This window comes from Micromys minutus (genome assembly GCF_963924665.1).
Source record: "Micromys minutus genome assembly, chromosome: 6".
Lineage (NCBI taxonomy): Eukaryota > Metazoa > Chordata > Mammalia > Rodentia > Muridae > Micromys > Micromys minutus.
Genome location: NC_137975.1, coordinates 81,884,965 through 81,902,463, shown reverse-complemented (window position 1 = coordinate 81,902,463; position 17,499 = coordinate 81,884,965). Strand labels below are relative to the sequence as shown.

The following is a 17,499-nucleotide window of genomic DNA, read 5'->3' as shown; positions in this document are numbered from 1 at the left end:
TGGAAAGTTTGAGGAGCAGCCTGGGTGAGAAGAACAAGACCTTATTGACAGAGTTCAGTCCTAGTCAGGTCTGTTTCACATCAGCTTTCTGAATAATCATAGCTCTCCCTACTCAGGGAGGCCCAGCACAGTTACCACTAGCCCTGACTCCTGCCACCCCTATTCTGTGAATGTGGTACAATATAAAATCATTCTGTTTTATTCCAAGCAGATAAAGAGTAGAAAGTATAGTGTTGGCAGCTTCAGGGTAACAATACTGTAACGAAAGCAAGTCTGCTTTCTAGGACTTTAGAGGCTAGAATCAAATTACTATCATTGCAGCTGTTTCTTTAATATTATGTTCTTTTAATATAAAAGGACTACACCATTTCTTCCAAAAAGGAAACTAAACTTCCAGTGATTATATAGGTCAGCTTGGCTTGTCCTGGCTTGAAATAATCAGCCTTGTGATTTGATTTAGACAGCACCTAAATGTATGTAAAAACCTACATATGGTGTGAAACAGAAACGTAAAGGCCACGCTCTCTTCTCCACACCAGCCTACAAACCAGAGTATGTCAAGAAATCAGAAGAAAATCTGCTGGGGTTTTTAATGAACCACAGAATGTGCCCTTTGTATGCTTGGTTTTGTCATTCTGCATGAATTCATGTAGGACTTCGACACCAACTTTGTAAATGCTCATTTGTCATTTTCAGAGCCCATAGGATGTCTCCAGGTCCCCCTTTAGGTGAGATCATGGTAATACTGAGACTTGCTTCACTTTTCTTTCTCCTGGAATATCTGGTAGAAATTTCTGAACTCCAAAGAGATGCTTTTTAAACTTATAAAACCCAAGAAAACCCAAATACTTCAGCTACTTTTCAGAACACATATTTGCATTAATTGTACCCTTAGTTTTACATTTGAGTTTGAGTTGGATAGAAGGGACTCCCCATTGGGTCAGACAGCTGAAGAGCAATTATGGGATTGGCTACAAAGTGCATGACCAACTCCCTTTTCTGAGGGAGGCTAATACTCCTTGACTAGTCATATTTCAGTGTTTGACCTCAGAGTAGTTTAATTAGATATGTCATATTTTCCCCTCTTAAAGTGTCATAAATTTAGTTAGATAGAAACTTCTATCTAGCAATTTATAAAATAATTATTACCAGTTGAGACTCCCAGTGCTTATTTAGATAACTTTCTTGAGGTAGCAATTACTGCATGTTGTAAGATAAACTCATATATTTATTAAATCATTAAACAGCAGCAGTATCTTTAGAAATTTGTATATATGTACATATATATATATATATATATATATATATATATATATATATATATATATTATGATCAAACAGTTTTGATTATTTCCCATTCTGTAAACCCTCTGAACCCTCCATACCTCAAAACCTTCTAAACGTAGTGATTTTCTATAGCTCTATGGCTTAGCAGCTAACTTTGGTCCATGAGACCTTTTTGGGGTCACTCACCATTCTGCATAGCACTTCTCAACAATGCCAACACCTTGTGCTTTCTATCTTCCCCTGAACTTTCCAGAGCTTCTTTATTAAATTCTGTTCCCACCAGAAGTTTTTATTTCTGTAGCACCAAGGCAGTTACTTTGCTAACATAGTTGCATATTTTACATAGCCTGTAGGTGGCAAAACCTGAACCCAGATCAAGATTCTGAGATGTTGTACTCTCTCTGTTGCTTTAATTCTTGGGTTTTGATTCCTTCCTGACTTCACTGATACTTACATGGGCTACTACTGTCTGCTCCGTGAATAGTGGAAAAGCATTCAGTGTTTGTTGTCATTAGCAGTTTTGCTTTTATTTTGGGTGCTATGATTTTTATTCTTTTAAATTTCCTTTCAAAAGATGGTCTTCAAACTCTTTGAGTAGATTACCAATCTTTACCTGTCACCCTTGGTGTAACTCTTGTCAATCTTTCCTCTCTTCCCAGGATGGTTCATACTTGGCAGAATTCCTGCTGGAGAAAGGATATGAGGTGAGTGACTTGGTGCTGCTAGGGTTGCCAGAGATTGCTAGGATGGAGCTGCCTTGTTTCCTCTGTGTGTGCTTTCCACGGAAACTCTGATAACAAATCAGAATCCAAGCATGGCTCTGCGGTGGCGCCGGTGCTGCTGCCAGCTCATTGTGCTGTCTGTCTTGTGGTGAGCACATGGACTTCAGCTCTTCTGCATGCCTCCCCTGTGCATTGATACGGCAGCAGCCTTCATGGGTCTGACTGTGATAGGGTTACTTTATGATGTTATGTGCTACATTTAAAAGTTCCACTCATGTTAAAGCCACTTAATTCGGAAATTGCACAGAGCAATAAAATACAAGCTGATCTCTGGCAAGCTTGCATGGAAGATTTACACCTGGAGGTGTTTGCTTTCTAACAGGCAGCTGTATATTTTATGGAAGATGACTCTGTGAGAGCCATTACTGCTGCTGTTATCATCCTGTTTTCTTCTTCAATATTAGAGATGGTTTGTATTAAATCTCATGTGGTTTAGTGAATATTCATTACTTGTAAAGAACATTTCTGCAAGTACTTATATATAATAAATTCATGATCTATACACAATAAAAACTTTCAGCTTACCCATATCCTTACCTGCTTTAGAGATGTTTGTGCTAACAGTTTTCTGTTTACTTTTCTCTTTACCACCATTAATTGTAGCAATGTTGAATATAAATGTGCAATTGGACAAATGGAAAAGAATGCAAGAAATTTGGGTTGCTAACAGAATTTGAAGGAAAATGGAATTAGGTTTTTTTTTTTTTATTACAACTCAATATTTTCTAATAGCTCTGAGTATAGGAAGTCAAAGCAGTATTTAGAACCTTCTCTGTTCTCTCATAGTAGTTCTATATCTTCAATACTAAAGTAAGGCATGTGTAATTATGGGAGTATCTTTGTACATATATGTCTAAAAATAGATTGTTATAGTAATTGGGTCTAATCAACAAAACAAATGATTTACAGTAGTAAGTAGTATAATAATATTGGTTTTAGGAAGAAGTTGTTTAGTCAAGCTGTTAAGGTAATATGTAATATAAGGAAAATATGGTAGGGATATATCTGAAGTGCTGTTTCATATATGCATGACCGGCTGCCAAAAGATGTATAGTTGCCAGTGATGGGAATTGAGTTGCCAGAGAATTAGGATAAGGAGCTGAGTAAGCCTAGTCATTACAGTGTTGAAGATGGAGATATGTTGAGTGATGCTCTAATCACAAAGGTGTTGTACTTTAAGTTGGACCTGTGGGTCTATGAGTAGAAATGAAGTTAGAAGTAACAGGCAATGACTGAATGTAGTCTGTAGACAGGAGGATTGTGGCTATATGCTGTTCTAATGAGTGGACTAGTGGCCTTGGGACTAGTCATGTTGTGTAGGTGTTAACCATTTGCAAGCAGGACAGTTGCATGTGTGTGTTGCTTTTTAAGTGCTGTTGGAGAAGGCAAAGAAGACTATTATGGAAAAGTAAAGCTCTGTTCAGTTGTCTCATTGCGCAATGAGTCTTCAGGAGACAGGTAGGATGCAAGATTTGCAAATAGACACTATGAGAACTTAGGACTGCAGGGTGAGCTGCAAATATTTGAATTCTATTAGCATTTGAAGTTAAAAGAGTGCACTTTATTCTGTTACAGAAGGACAGCAGAAGACTTCTCAAATCACAGTTAATTCAGAGGAATTTATCACAGACACAGTTTAATGAGATCCATAAATTGTTAGAAAAAAACTTAATTAGTTATTCAGGGGAGGGGACAAGACAAGACTCAGAGGACAAATGGAAAGTCTTCCACAAATATTGTAAAAGTATGATCTGTGTGCGTGTCATAAGAGTAAAGTTTTTTTTTAATCCTTTATTAATTTTAGTTAGCTGGCCTCAATTTTAAGAGATGATGGATATAGTTGTAGAATGATTTATTAAGAGGAGTCTGATGGTAAAATAGGCTTTATGATTTTATGCTTTCATTACAGTAAGCATTAGGGTGATAAAAAATAGATAGCATTGGAAAATTTCCAGGAATATCAGCTGTAGTTCTTGGTTATTCAAGATCATGAGCGGTGTAGAGTTAGACTGTGAGTAACCAAATGACTGGAAACATGGCCCACCACAGTTGGGTCCAGAGTTAGTGACAGCAATTTTGGATGAATACAGACTTCTACTTCAATTCACTCTCAACCTTAATGCTTACACACAGAGGCTGCTTCAGAAGTTTGAGATTGTTCTTTCTTACATATTCCTCGTTATTGGTGATGCTACCTTTCTGTGAACAGATAGGGTACTGCTATATAAAGTACCAGATGAAGTCTAGTGAATGACTAGACTGTGTGAACCAGTTGGACCTTCTGAATGGGTTAGATATTTTTTCTTACATTAAATATTTTTACTTCATATGCATATATGTTTGTGCTGCAGCATGTGTGGAAAGGTCAGAAGAGAACTTAAAGCAGCTAATTCTGTTTTCTGGTGCACTAAATGCAGGACATCAGGCTTGTCAGCATATACTTTTATGTGCTAAGCTGTCTTGCTGCTCTTAACTCTGAACTACTTTGACTCTTTTCAAATTCAGTTTCTTTTCAGAAATAGGAAACTTAGAAATAGGTTTGGTAGTGAAGTGTGGGCCAGGACTGGGTCAGCATTATGAGAGGCACCATAGTAAGGCTGCTATGTTCTTGGAATAAAAGAAACAGACTTTGATTTGCTGTCAGTGATACAGTGAGCCTAGCATGGTGAAGCAGACCAGTAGAAGAACAGAGCCAGGTCAGTGGGGAAAATAACACAGTAAAATAAACTCCTTTGTTCTAACTGTACATAAGAAACAGCAAAAAATTACAACAGGCTTAGAAAACTTTTATCATGGAGCAACATGTAAGCAAAATAATAACATTTATTAATATAATGCTTAACAAGAGTGAATTACTCCTTTATCCATGTACCATTCGATTTCTGAAGCTTGGAACATGGATGTTTAATGTGGTCACTGAAACCTCTGCATCGGAACATATTCTATATGAGCCTTCTTAAGTAAAGAAGTAAAATACAGTTAGTTTTCTTTTGTTAATCTTCAAGGGAATTGGTTCCAGAAGCCTATATATATGTCCAAGTCTGAGGACACTCAAGTTACCTATATAAATTGTTATAGTATTTGTATATTGCTTAAACATATTTTTGTATACATAAAATCATCACTAGGATAGTTATTAAATCCAGTGTAATGTGAATATTACATAACTAGCTGTATTAATCAGGGAATAAAGAAAAGTCTGTTCTAGCTCATGACATATAGATCCAGATGCAGTTTGTTGGGTCTATGGTTTCAGAGTCTATGGATATTCAGAGTCTGTGGTCATCTATATGCTTTATCTCTGCCACAGTTGTTACTGAGAAGACACCCAGAATAATAGCTCTTATTATTGCTCTGGTTTTGGCTTTTACTGAAGATTGAAGCATTAAAAACATGACCACAGTCACAATATTGGTATTATTTTTGTTATAGTTACAATTATTGTTGTTCTTTTTATTTTGAAAAAGTTCTTTTAAATATTCCAGGCTTGCTTGGAATTCCTGATTTTTTGTCTATATACCAATTTCTGGATTACAGGTATGTGTCATCATGTCTGACTTGCTTGTTCATTCTTTGATATCTGCAGATGTCTTCATTGTGAGGAAAATCAAGAACTATTAGGTGTTATGGGCAGTGACCCTGGGGGTACTTTATATATGTTATAAATACTCTGTATATTCTGTACCTTGCTAAAGCTCAAAAAGCAGTCTAGTCCTTATAGCAATCAGCCTTGGCTCTTGGGTGTTGGTTGGCTTATTATATCTAAATTCTCTGTTCTTGCTTGGCTCTATATCCTCAGTCAAATTTCTTGACCCATCTAAGACTTTGTTTTCTAGATTTGGTTATTTTGGGTTTGTTTGTTTGTTTGTTTTATCTGTTAAGCAGGGATAATAAACACATCTTTCTGTTGTTCAAGATTCTTGGGGAAATTAGGCAAGAGAGCATTCTTGAAACAGTCATGGGAGCTCTGTGAGACACAAGGTGTCTGATACAAGAGTGTCAGAGAGAGTGACTGGGGACAAGTAGGAACACATACTGTAGAAGATACGTAGTCTAACCCATGAGTTACAATACTGAAAGCAGGCAGGTTTTCTTGCCTAGGATCCTAGAACTTAGACATTCCCTCAATTTTTTTGGGAAAAAGGAAGATCGATGATAGTAAAGCCTGCTATGAAAGTACATTCTAGCTTGAAGTGCCTTCTTAGTACCATAATTTTAGATAGCTGATGATGTGGTAACCACTACAATGTGTGCTCATTTTGCACAGAGAAAAATGTGGGAAATAAAGTCTAATACTTTAAAAAAAAGACAAGTTCAACTCTGCAAAAACTAACATTATCTGTAAATTTAAGAAGAGAATCTGTTTTTAATAAGCAGACAACAGCAAAAGAGAGTATCAGAATTTACTATAAAGAACAGGTTCATTTGGGTTTCCCTTCTAGGAAAGAAATGATGACCACCTCCCTAAGATGGAGTGCCAAAGCAGAAAAGAGATTCAACTCAGTCTGGAGACTGTGAGGGGAGTGTTTTAGAATGTAGACTTCTTCCTCTTCCTTCCTTTATATGTGAGGCATTTTGACATATTTTTCTTAAAAGTTGTTTGCTGTTTTAGGAGCTTGGTGCTTTGATTAGAAAAAAGGCCACTTTCCATAGAGATTTAATTTTCAAACTGCGCAGTGAACTGGCAGATTAAATCAGTATGCCCTTTAGCTGTGTGAGTTATGCATCATCTATGCCTTGTCAGAGAGTTCTCTCATTGGTGGTATGCTGATTGTAAATATCTGCTGTAATTGCCACTAGTAAAGACTAGTTTTTGGTATGTGGCTATTCTGTGCCATAAAGACTGGTGTCCAGTGTGTAGTCATTGCCATGTAAATGTCAGCTCTTGATACAATCTAGGTGATCCATACTTTCCAAAGATGGATGGCACTAACCATCCCTGGGAGCCATCCTCTTTTAAGAACAATTTAGACACTGGGGAATTTGAAATCCAGTGGTGTGGATCACCTATAATCTTAATAAATAATGGGAAAAAACCCTGCTTCTCCATGTTTTAGCACCTACTTTGAATTCAGCATTTTGAAGTCAAGCCAACTTTGCTTTGATATTGAGAGAACCTGAAATTTTCTTTTTTGACAGCTAGTTGACTGGGGCATGAGGTTTGTATATTAAAGCATCCTCTTTCACTTAAGAAATTAGATGTTCCCGAGCTAGTATAATTATTACAATTCTGATAAGTTTATATAAAGGTCATTTGGCTCATTTATTTTCTCAGTTCGCTTTCCTAATTCACATCTCCCTTTTCCCCCCAATCTTGAAAAAGACCTACATATTTTCTTTCTGTAAAGAGAAAGCTTCTAATCTTAAATTCTTGACTAGATTATGAAGTTTGCACACATTTTGGCTTGTCTTAATGTTTGTATTTCACCTGCCTTAGAAGCAGACAGACCTAGCTTTCATTAGTTCTTAGAATAATACCTGCTGTCATGGATTAAGTATTTGGCAAGTCTTTCTTCCCTTCTATACACATGCCAAACTTTGGGAGTGAGTGGAAATTAAAACATGTTTTTTTTTTTTTTTTTTTCACCACAGAAAACAAAACAAAAAGCGCTTATTGATTTTCTTTGTAGGTGTGACATCAAATCTGTTGGTTATATTTGATCTGACTTGGTGTCCAAATCTGTTAAGGTTGTATGATATTCTTTATCAAAGCCTTGCAAGTTTTTATATTTAGGGCATTTCACTGTGTGCTTTTGCCTATTGGAATATGTAATTTCTCTAGAATTCAGTAATCAAGAGAGGCTGCCCAAATAATAATTATATTTTAATTATCAAATAAATTATGTATTTAGACCAAAGAAAAATTTTTACTGAATACAGTAGAACACTTATATTGTCTATTAGAAGTAACTTTGATTTAAATTTCATGTTTCCTATGTATGAGTATAATGTGAAATTGTTCCTTATTTTAAAAATATTCATTAATGTTATGGATGGCTTGACTTTATAATTCAGTAGCAACTTTCAAAATTGGAAACCTTGAAATACAATTTGCTATAAGCCTAATAATACATTTTAATTTAATGGTTCCTCAACTTTATATTTGCCTCCTAAAATGCCAATGAAGTTTGCAACATTTCTTTCCTAAGGTATTTTCTTATTTACCAACTTTTCTTGAATTTTATTTTTTTTTGGAAAATGGTGTTGAGTGCTTTTCTTTTGGCAAAGACAGTTAACTAGCAGAAGTATTAATTGTGGGTATGCTGTATCTTTAGTAGAAGTCAGTTTCTTGTGTATGCGGTATAAAACAGTGATGACATTTCTTCCTGTTTGAAAGAAAGCCTTATGTGCTTATAATTCCCCTTTGCATTTGGAATGTCTGAGTCATGCCAGGGATTAATTTTGGTTTAAAATAGACAGAAAATGATTGAGTTGAAATATAGAAGTGTATTCAGCTACAAACAAATCTACCCAACATTAGAAGGAACACTTCTAAAATAAGTCAAGGATCAAAACTGCCACCAGTGCAATTGGAACCTGGGCAGATGGTGACATAAACTGATGTTAGCATTGGCAGCACAGAGGGTGAAATCTCGACACAAGGAGGAAGTGGGACCAAGTATGGAGCAATTTCTTCATGTGTCAGACACAGTAGTCTTTTCTTCAGCATCAGACAGGTATGCTGGCTGTTCAATGACTTTATCCCTTCACACTGACCATTTTAAACTTTGAATATTTTGTGTCTTAAATTTAGTAATGTATAAATCTCCTCTTTAATCTTTGTAGTCAATCTTTCTAACTTTTCCATATATCCACACAATATCAACTGCTCTCTGATTTTATCTATACCTATAGAAGCTGATATAATTTGAAGTAGCACTGAGAATTTGGGGAAACTGTGGAAGCTTTATGTTCTGTGTTATACAGGTTAAAAGCAGTTTCACAGCTGCAGCCTCAAGTTTGCCTTCATTTTCAAATCAGAGATATTTTGTCATCAGTATATCTGTGCATGTTTAGAAGACACACTTGAATATCTGTATCTATGCATGAAGTCTTGTAATCATTTAACTACTTACATTTAGCTTGTAAAAACCCTGGATAAAGTCAGAAGCTGTGTTCTGGTAGCACACAGACAGTGGCTGGGTAGAAACTAAACAGTGGAACTCTTTCTCATAATTAAAAATTTTCACCTAAAGTACTATTTTTTATAGTTTTTCTAGAACCTTTCATTAGGAAATGAACTTCTGAATTGTTTGTTAATCCTCATTTTATATTTATAATTTACTTTTATCTTTTTATACTTAAAACACAGGTCCATGGAATAGTACGGCGATCTAGTTCATTTAATACAGGTCGAATTGAACATTTATATAAGAATCCTCAGGCTCATATTGAAGGAAGTAAGTAATTTTCTTTCTCTAATATTTATCTGTTGTTTCCTATTTTTAGTTAAGGTATTTTCAAATATCAATTCTATCAATATCAAGCCTATCTAGTCACAGTTACTCCCCCAGGAATTACTGCCACTGAACTGCAAACAAAAGAAACCTGCCTGGCAGCTGTCCTCAGCTTAGCGCCATCTTGGCTGGTTATTAGAGTAATGTTGTGTAGACAGCTTTCCGACCAGTGGAAGGAAAAACTCTGGGCAGCTTTCTTCAGTTCCCTCAACAGTTCTGTACTAAAATAGCACTCTCTTGTTTCTCTATGTGGTTCAATTAATTCAAGTTAACTGATCTTTGTACATTAATTTTTTTGAAGATTCATTCATATGACTTATTCTAAGAATTTTAAAGATTTTTTTTAATTAAAATTTGAAAATATTACCTAAAAATGTTTGTACAATCTACTTTGACCACATTCTTTTCCCTTCTCCCAAGTTTTCCCTAACCCCCTACCCACATAACTTTATATGCATGGAATTTTTAAAATAATTCTTGAAGATACTTTTAAATCTTAATGATAACTCTAAGGATACCAAAATTGCTTTAGATATCAATATCAGGAATGAGTGACTTTCTTACTTTTGTTGCTATTAATTAATTTGTTTGTACAGAACAGTAATATTTAGATAGCATGCTACAGCATTTTCTCATTTGAGCTCCTTGCTCTGGTGGTTAAAAAGAATATTTTGTACACGAGAAAGTGCAGACACAGAAATATTGTGACTTATGATATCAGATGCCATAATAAGGACAGAGCTCAGCCTCAGACACAGGGCTTTTAAATCTGTGCGTTACTTAGTGGTTCTGGCCAGCAAGGCTAATACAGCAAGATTGTAACCCCAAAGTGATTTAGACTTTATGTCCAAGAAGAGACAAATTTTGGTTACTTTTAGGTATTGATATCATCAAGAAGGTGACCCTGATACCCATAGAAAATGCTTCCCACCTAATGTTTAAGTTACACAGTATGTCTTTTTAGAAGTTACTATATGTTGAATGAAGTTGGAGTTTGATTTTTTTCAGATATATTAAGATATATCTGAAGGATTATAAAAAGGACCAGATAATTATTTAGAATTGATAGTTTAATGTGTATATATATAATTTATATTTATCTAATATATTTATATATTTATATCATATTTTTATATTTATCTAATATATATGTATATATATAATTTATATAGTATTTTAAAATAATTTTGTACACAAACTATTTTCATGGTACAGATTTTTTCAAATGTAGCATTTTATTATCAGTACTTCAAAAATCTTAAGAGTTTTGAATCATATCACATTTAATTTTAGATTAGAAATGCTCAGTATATAATTTTTTGTATAAAATGATACCACCATTGGATATAGGTGTATACCAAGCTAACAAACTAGTCACAATTTTAGACTAATAAAGTCAGTATAAGTCAGTTTCAACATAGCAATTTGGGTAGATTGGTTGTCCACTGAGCAGTTATGTTTTTACCATAGACATTTTATAGATAGCTTAAGATTTTATTCTGTAAGGCACTTAAAAATAACATATATATGCACAAAATTTCCCCAAAAGAGCTATCCTTTCTGTCTTGAGTGTGTTGTAGATTTCTTTAGAGTGTATGGACATTATTTCAGGGTCATATTTGTCCACATCTCACTTTTAAATAGGACATGCTTTAACTACTTATAGCCCCATAATAATTGTCTAACATCTTTGGGATACTATAATTCTTTAAACAAGTGAATCCGAATTTCCTATTATAAATCCATACAGACTAATCTTTCTACAAGGTGTGTTGTGTTAAAGTTAAAAGTCATACTCTCGTACTAAATGAGCATCAAATATGGCGTTTCAGTTTTTATGTTGGTGGAAGAAGATGGTAAACAAGGCAAGATCTTGCTAAGTTGTTCAGGATAAGCTCAAACTCAAGATCTGTCTTATCTCAGTATTCCAAATACTGAGATTTCAGGGATAGAGAATCACATCTGGGAACATTTTCAGTTTGTCCTTCAGTTTCATTCTTGAATAATGTTTGTTGTTGTTGTTGTTGTTGTTGTTGTTGTTTTGTTGTTTCTGATGGTCTTTTCTAAATACTAAAGACATGAAGTTGCACTATGGTGACCTCACTGACAGCACCTGCCTGGTGAAAATCATCAATGAAGTGAAGCCTACAGAGATCTATAATCTTGGTGCTCAGAGCCATGTCAAGGTAGGCCCTTCTCATTACCAAGACTGCTCTGCCTGTGTCCTTCTAGTGTTCTTTCATGTATATTGTTTTTCAACACAAAACAATCGTTAGCCCTTAACATGTTTAGTCATCAGTTTTAGATAGGGAATTCATCCTAATAAAAATGCTCTGCATTTTTAAGCTCGGGTTTCTTTACTGAACAGTATAATGAAAAATTTCAACTAACACTTAAGTAGCAATTTGTATTTATTTTAGGTTGCTCCCTATAGTTGTGAGCCCTCTATTTTGACATTTCATATCAATTTGTGAGAGAATTTTTTAAATGTTAAAAACCTTTATTTTATTCTTAAGTTTTGGCAGTGGCTATATGATGGGGTTGCTAGATATTCTCAGGTTGCAATATATTGTTAAAATGATATTCTTTGGGTTGCAATCACACATTAAAGTTAGCTGAATTAGCTTTTTGTTGTACATGGTAAATATGTTTTTAGTCATTTTCTCTTTATTGTGAGGGGTTCCCTGTTGATTCCTTCTATGTATTCAGTTTGTCTGGTGTTCTGCCCACCTTTCTTTAGTCATTCTATTTAGAACAAGTGCCAAGACTTGAAAAAATTTTCCAGCCTCCCAGCTTATGCTTGACTCATGTTTCTATGGCTGTATCCTGATGCTTTCTTGGGTGAATGAAATTTGAAGACAGGGCTGTTTTGTTTTATTTAGGTACTTATTCAATCAAGTGGTTAGAGCTTATAGATAAAAACAGATGGTTTTAAGTTAATAAAAAAAGTTCAGAAATATCTATTCATGTTTCTTTTCTCTGTTTCAAGAACAAATACAGTAATTTTATTAGAATATTTAAAGTGTTTTCATGTTCCTCCACATTTCTCAGTTTTGTATATGATGTGGGCATTATTCCTACTTGCCACACCTTTGCTGCTTAAGGCAGGAATTAGGACCCAAGTCTAATGAACAATGGAATAAGCCTAGTCATAAAACAGCAAAGTTTGAAGATCAGTCCTTGGGTTGCAAAGCTTTTGTACTTAGCAAGTAAGAACACTGACTGCTCACTGATAGTGGGATGCAACCCTAGAGGCTCGGACTGCCCCAGAAACAACTCACAGATTGTGTGAAGTTCAAGAAAAAAAGAAAAGAAAAGAAAAGAAAACAAAACAAACAAAAAAAAAAAAACCATTATGCTCAATCCTTACACACCAAGAAAACGTTGACTAATTCTGGGTTACATCCTGTTTTACATGTACGTTTTGCTCATTGTACCTTAATGCATAGTATCAAACCTTAAAAAAAAAAAAAAAGAAAAAAAAAAAGCCAAGCACTGAAAAAATGTATTTGTATACATTTATGCAAAAATGTTTAATTTTTTTTTCTTTTATCTTTGTTTTTTAAAATAAAGTTAAAAAAAAAAAAAACAAGCCAGAAGGTCAAAGTCCCTCATAGTACTAAACGGTCCTGGATTTTTATAGCTCTGCTCATTTCTTTTTGTAAATATTATCCCATTGTGCTGGTTTTTTAATATTCAGGGTAGAAATAAAATAATGACGATTGGATGACTGTTTTTCTTTTTCTTTTTATTATGTTAATATCGAAGTATTTGAAGAATTATGTGGTTAATTGGCAACGTATTTGGTGTTAACTGTTTCTGCATTTCCTTCGTCCAATGTTTATAATGCTTCTAGCTCTTCCTCAGAGTCGTAGTTATTCTAAAAAATAAGAAAGTTGGTCAATCAGAAAGCAGTTATTTAACATGTTATTTCATATAACAATTAAATAAAGACCCATGTTGAGTAAAAAAAAAAAAAAAAAGAACACTGACTGCTTTTGAAGAGGACTTAAATTTGGCACCCAGTACCCACATGATAACATACAAACAGTAGTAACTTCAGTCTCAGAGAATTTAACACCCCTTTCTGGCCTTCTAAGGTACTAGAAACACTACTAATATACACAGGCAAAAAACAAAACAAGAAAAAACAAAAACAACAACAAAAACCTCATATGTTTAAATTAAATATATCTTAAGAGAAAAAACAAATAGTTGTCAGCATTTACTATTACTACCTCCATTGCTACTACTACTACTACTAAATTTGAGATTAGCCCATTTGTATTTTAAGATAGACCTGAAGATTTACAAAAACATCCTTTATCTGCCTAGATGCTGTTTAGAAAACAGCAACAATAACAGCACTACCAACCCCCGATCTTTTTCATTACTTTTCCCTCTTTTCCTGCATTTTGGGTGTTGAAGAGTACCTCATACATGCTAAACACATGCCAGAGCTCATCTTAACCCTCTTAGTTTCTTAATCTTTTGGTCAGTATATGTTCTATGTAGGCTTGAAAACCTTAGTGTGAGGGTCTTTATATTCTGCAGGTGGATCTATTTTCCTAGGGATTTTCAGTGTTTCCCCATGATGAAGGCATGGTTTAGGATTTTGTGTTTGAGAGATTGTCCTGTTTTCTACAGAGGAGTATTAGTTCTGCCACCCTAGACATGACTATTAGAGGCTAGAATCCACAGGTGAGGTTGCAAGGGTATAGACATTGTGTGAGTGTGGTGGCTTTGTAAAGCGGATAGAATTGAATAGATCAACTGGTGGGATGAGTGGACCCTTCTGTCTCTGGGGAGGAGAGAGAGAAAGCCCTAGTGCTCTGAGATCAGACAGTTGATGCAATAACTATGAAAGATTTTGCTACCAAGACTCGGGGAACACTCAGATGACGCATGATGAAGTACTTTAAAATACATCGTGGGACTTGAAGTCTTTTGGGTTGTAAATTCAGTTCTCAGATTCCATAAGGTGGTAGCTGGAGAAAGGGAGATAGAAAACTGCAGAGAACTTGCCTTGTAAAGGGTATAGGGAAGCAAAGTTGGATAGTATGAACCAAGGAGAAAAGAGCAGTGGGTGGACTAATGTGTTGGAAGTTAAGAAAGTAGGCTTTTCTTGGAAGAAGAGCATAGAGAACCAGGAAAAGGTCATAATATTTGTTTGTTTGCTTTTGCATTGCTGGAGTTGGAAACCATGTTATTATGAATGGAAGATGCATGTTCTCTCATTGAGCCATACACCATATCTGACTAAGGACTTTTAAAAGGAGCATCTGAAATAGATGTAATGGAGCTAAAATTCAGCACAAGGGTTTTAGTACTTGAGTTAGAAGGGAAGTGTAAAATGAATGAATTCTTTGTTTAGGATTTATTTAATTTTATTTATATGAGTACACTGTAGCTGTTTTCAGACACACCAGAAAAGAACTTCGGATCCCATTACAGATGTTTGTGAACTATGTGGTTTGACTGCAAATTGAACTCAGGACCTCCGGAAGAACAGTCAGTGCTTTTAACCACCAAGCCATCTTTTCAGCCCCTGTGAATTAATTCTTTCCAAGAAATTTCCTGTTAGAAAGAAGAGAGAACAACATAGTAAAGATTAGAACAGTGTCCCCTCAAAACTGCTAGGTGTCTTTTCCAGACTCTTTGATTTTTGAAGTCCAGAGTGAGGGTGAGAACTTTTATTTTTAGTAAGTTTCTAGTTGGTCCTTAAGCTTAGCCTGGTAAAAACTGCAGTTTGGGAAACATTTTTCCAGCTTTTCAAGTGTTTTGGTTTATTTATGCAGTTGCTTTAAATGCATTTATCTTAGACCTTATCCTTTCAACATACCAGCTTCTGAGTCAGATAAAAACTAGTCCTACTAACCACCAGTTCATTACAGTATGAGATTTTAAATCACAAATGATACCTACAATCAAGAATTCTGAGAAGGCTGGAGAGATGACTCAGTGATTAAGAGCACTGACTGCTCTTCCAGAGTTCCTGAGTTCAATTCTCAGCAACTACATGGTGGCTCACAACCACCTGTAATGGGATCTGATGCCCTCTTTTGGTGTGTCTGAAAACAGGTACAGTGTACTTATATACATAAAGTAAATATTAAAAAAAAGAGTTGTGAGAGTGGAAAAGGGTGAAGTGAGTCTCATATACCTTACTTCTTCACACTCAACTCTTCTTTTAGGTCCTGTGTAGCCTGTGCGATTGATACCTTACAAAATCCTTCTTATATTTCAATCAAGACAAAACATGAATATGATCTGTGTCTTTTAAAACCCACAGCTTTTTTAATCTCGGTGCTGCAAGCTAAAGACAAGCTGATTCTCAGCTGTGGGTAGTGGACACCAAGAAGGGGACTGGCCAAGGTGGGGAGTATCCTCATAGATCTAGCTCACTTGCCAGGCAGTGAATTTAGAGCCCTCTGATCACTCTAAGCTGCATTTATGGTTTTAGATTTTTGTCTATATTGTTATTATCAAGTAATTAAAATATTTACTTTGTTAATAAATTATGTTAATATCTTTAAGGAATTTATTTTGTTCATAAAATTTTAAATAAAAATTTGTTTCTAACTGGTGTAATATGTTGAGTAAGATTAACATAAAATAACATACTATTTTGTAATATTTTGAAAGATGAATTAGCACATTTTGTATTTAATTTTGAATTCTTGACTTCTAGACTGGCCATTGTTTGTGTTGGCCTCTTGTTGTGCAGAATAAACTCTCTATCACTCACATTTCTAGTTAATCTGATGTGGGCCATGGCATTGCTAAAAGTAAAGAAAATAAAATAATAGGAAGCTGGTCTGGCTTCCTGTAGGAAACCAATGAAGATGAAATTGCTTCTTGGAATGATCGCATAGCAGTCTGGGAAATACTGACTGAAGACATTTTTCTGAATCATGAACAGTAAAATTATGACTCATGAAGTAGTTCATTGAAAGGCTGATTGGATATTACATGGGAGAAAGTGAGGGATGACTGCAATACTCCAGTTATTAGAAGCATAAACCTAACATAATGACATCATCCCAGTAGGAACAAATGATACAGTTTTATTGTCCTGCCCATCTGGGGGGAGAAAAATAAATTTTAGGAAAATATTTAAAAAAATAAATATTTTTGTGAATAAATTTGTTTCTTATCTGCTCAGCATTCATTATAGTTTTGCTTTTGGAACTTGTCATTTTTTCCTCCCACAACTTTGATGACCTTTCCTCATTCCCACAATCACAGTATTGTGAGATTCATTCCACAGTGAACCTAGTCTAGTGTTGATTGCATTTGTATCACAACATCATGGTAGAATTGCTTTGAATTTTTTAAACATATGAACATTACTTATTCATAAGTTAGTCATGAATGAAAAATACTTTAATATGACTTTTGCTTTCACTTTAATATGAGGTCATTCACTCAAATCATACATTTGGTAACTGCCAAATCCAGAGTGGGAACTCAGGTCTTCATTTTATATAATTTGTTTTAAAGGCCAATAATGAAACAGTTATCCTTAACAGTGATAAAATAAGGCAGGCTTCACAAAGTAACATCTTCTCCCACGTTGCAGTTTTTCTTGTACTCACTTCCTCCCCTGTGCCTGAGGTGTAGTCTGCTACTAGTTTTGAGACATTTTTAAATCACCTATCAGTGGTGAAGATCATTATTGTATCTCCTTCAAATTTTCTCTTATTTAACTTCTGAACTTTTTGTACTCCCCATCTAATTGTGTTTTTCTTTTTTAAAATGTTATTTTAAAAAACAAAGATAAAAGAAAAAAATTTAAACAATTTTGCATAAATGTATACAAATACAATTGTGTCAGTGCTTGGCTTTTTTTTTTTTTTTAAGGTTTGATACTCTGCATTAAGGTCTTACTATTTACAATGAGCAAAAAGTACATGTAAAACAGGGTGTAACCCGGCATTAGTCAACGTGTTCTTGGTGTGTAAGGATTGAGC

The 17,499-nt window shown here is 34.7% G+C and overlaps 1 protein-coding gene across 1 annotated transcript in view; it reads left to right on the top strand.

Annotated features, from left to right (window-relative positions):
• GMDS (GDP-mannose 4,6-dehydratase) overlaps positions 1-17,499 on the top strand; it is a 594,697-nt gene that overhangs the window by 110,226 nt on the left and 466,972 nt on the right. Inside the window, exons 2-4 of the mRNA XM_080918622.1 lie at positions 1,947-1,991; positions 9,382-9,469; positions 11,603-11,712. Coding sequence (XP_080774748.1) covers positions 1,947-1,991; positions 9,382-9,469; positions 11,603-11,712 — 243 coding nt within the window. The remainder of the gene's footprint in view (positions 1-1,946; positions 1,992-9,381; positions 9,470-11,602; positions 11,713-17,499) is intronic.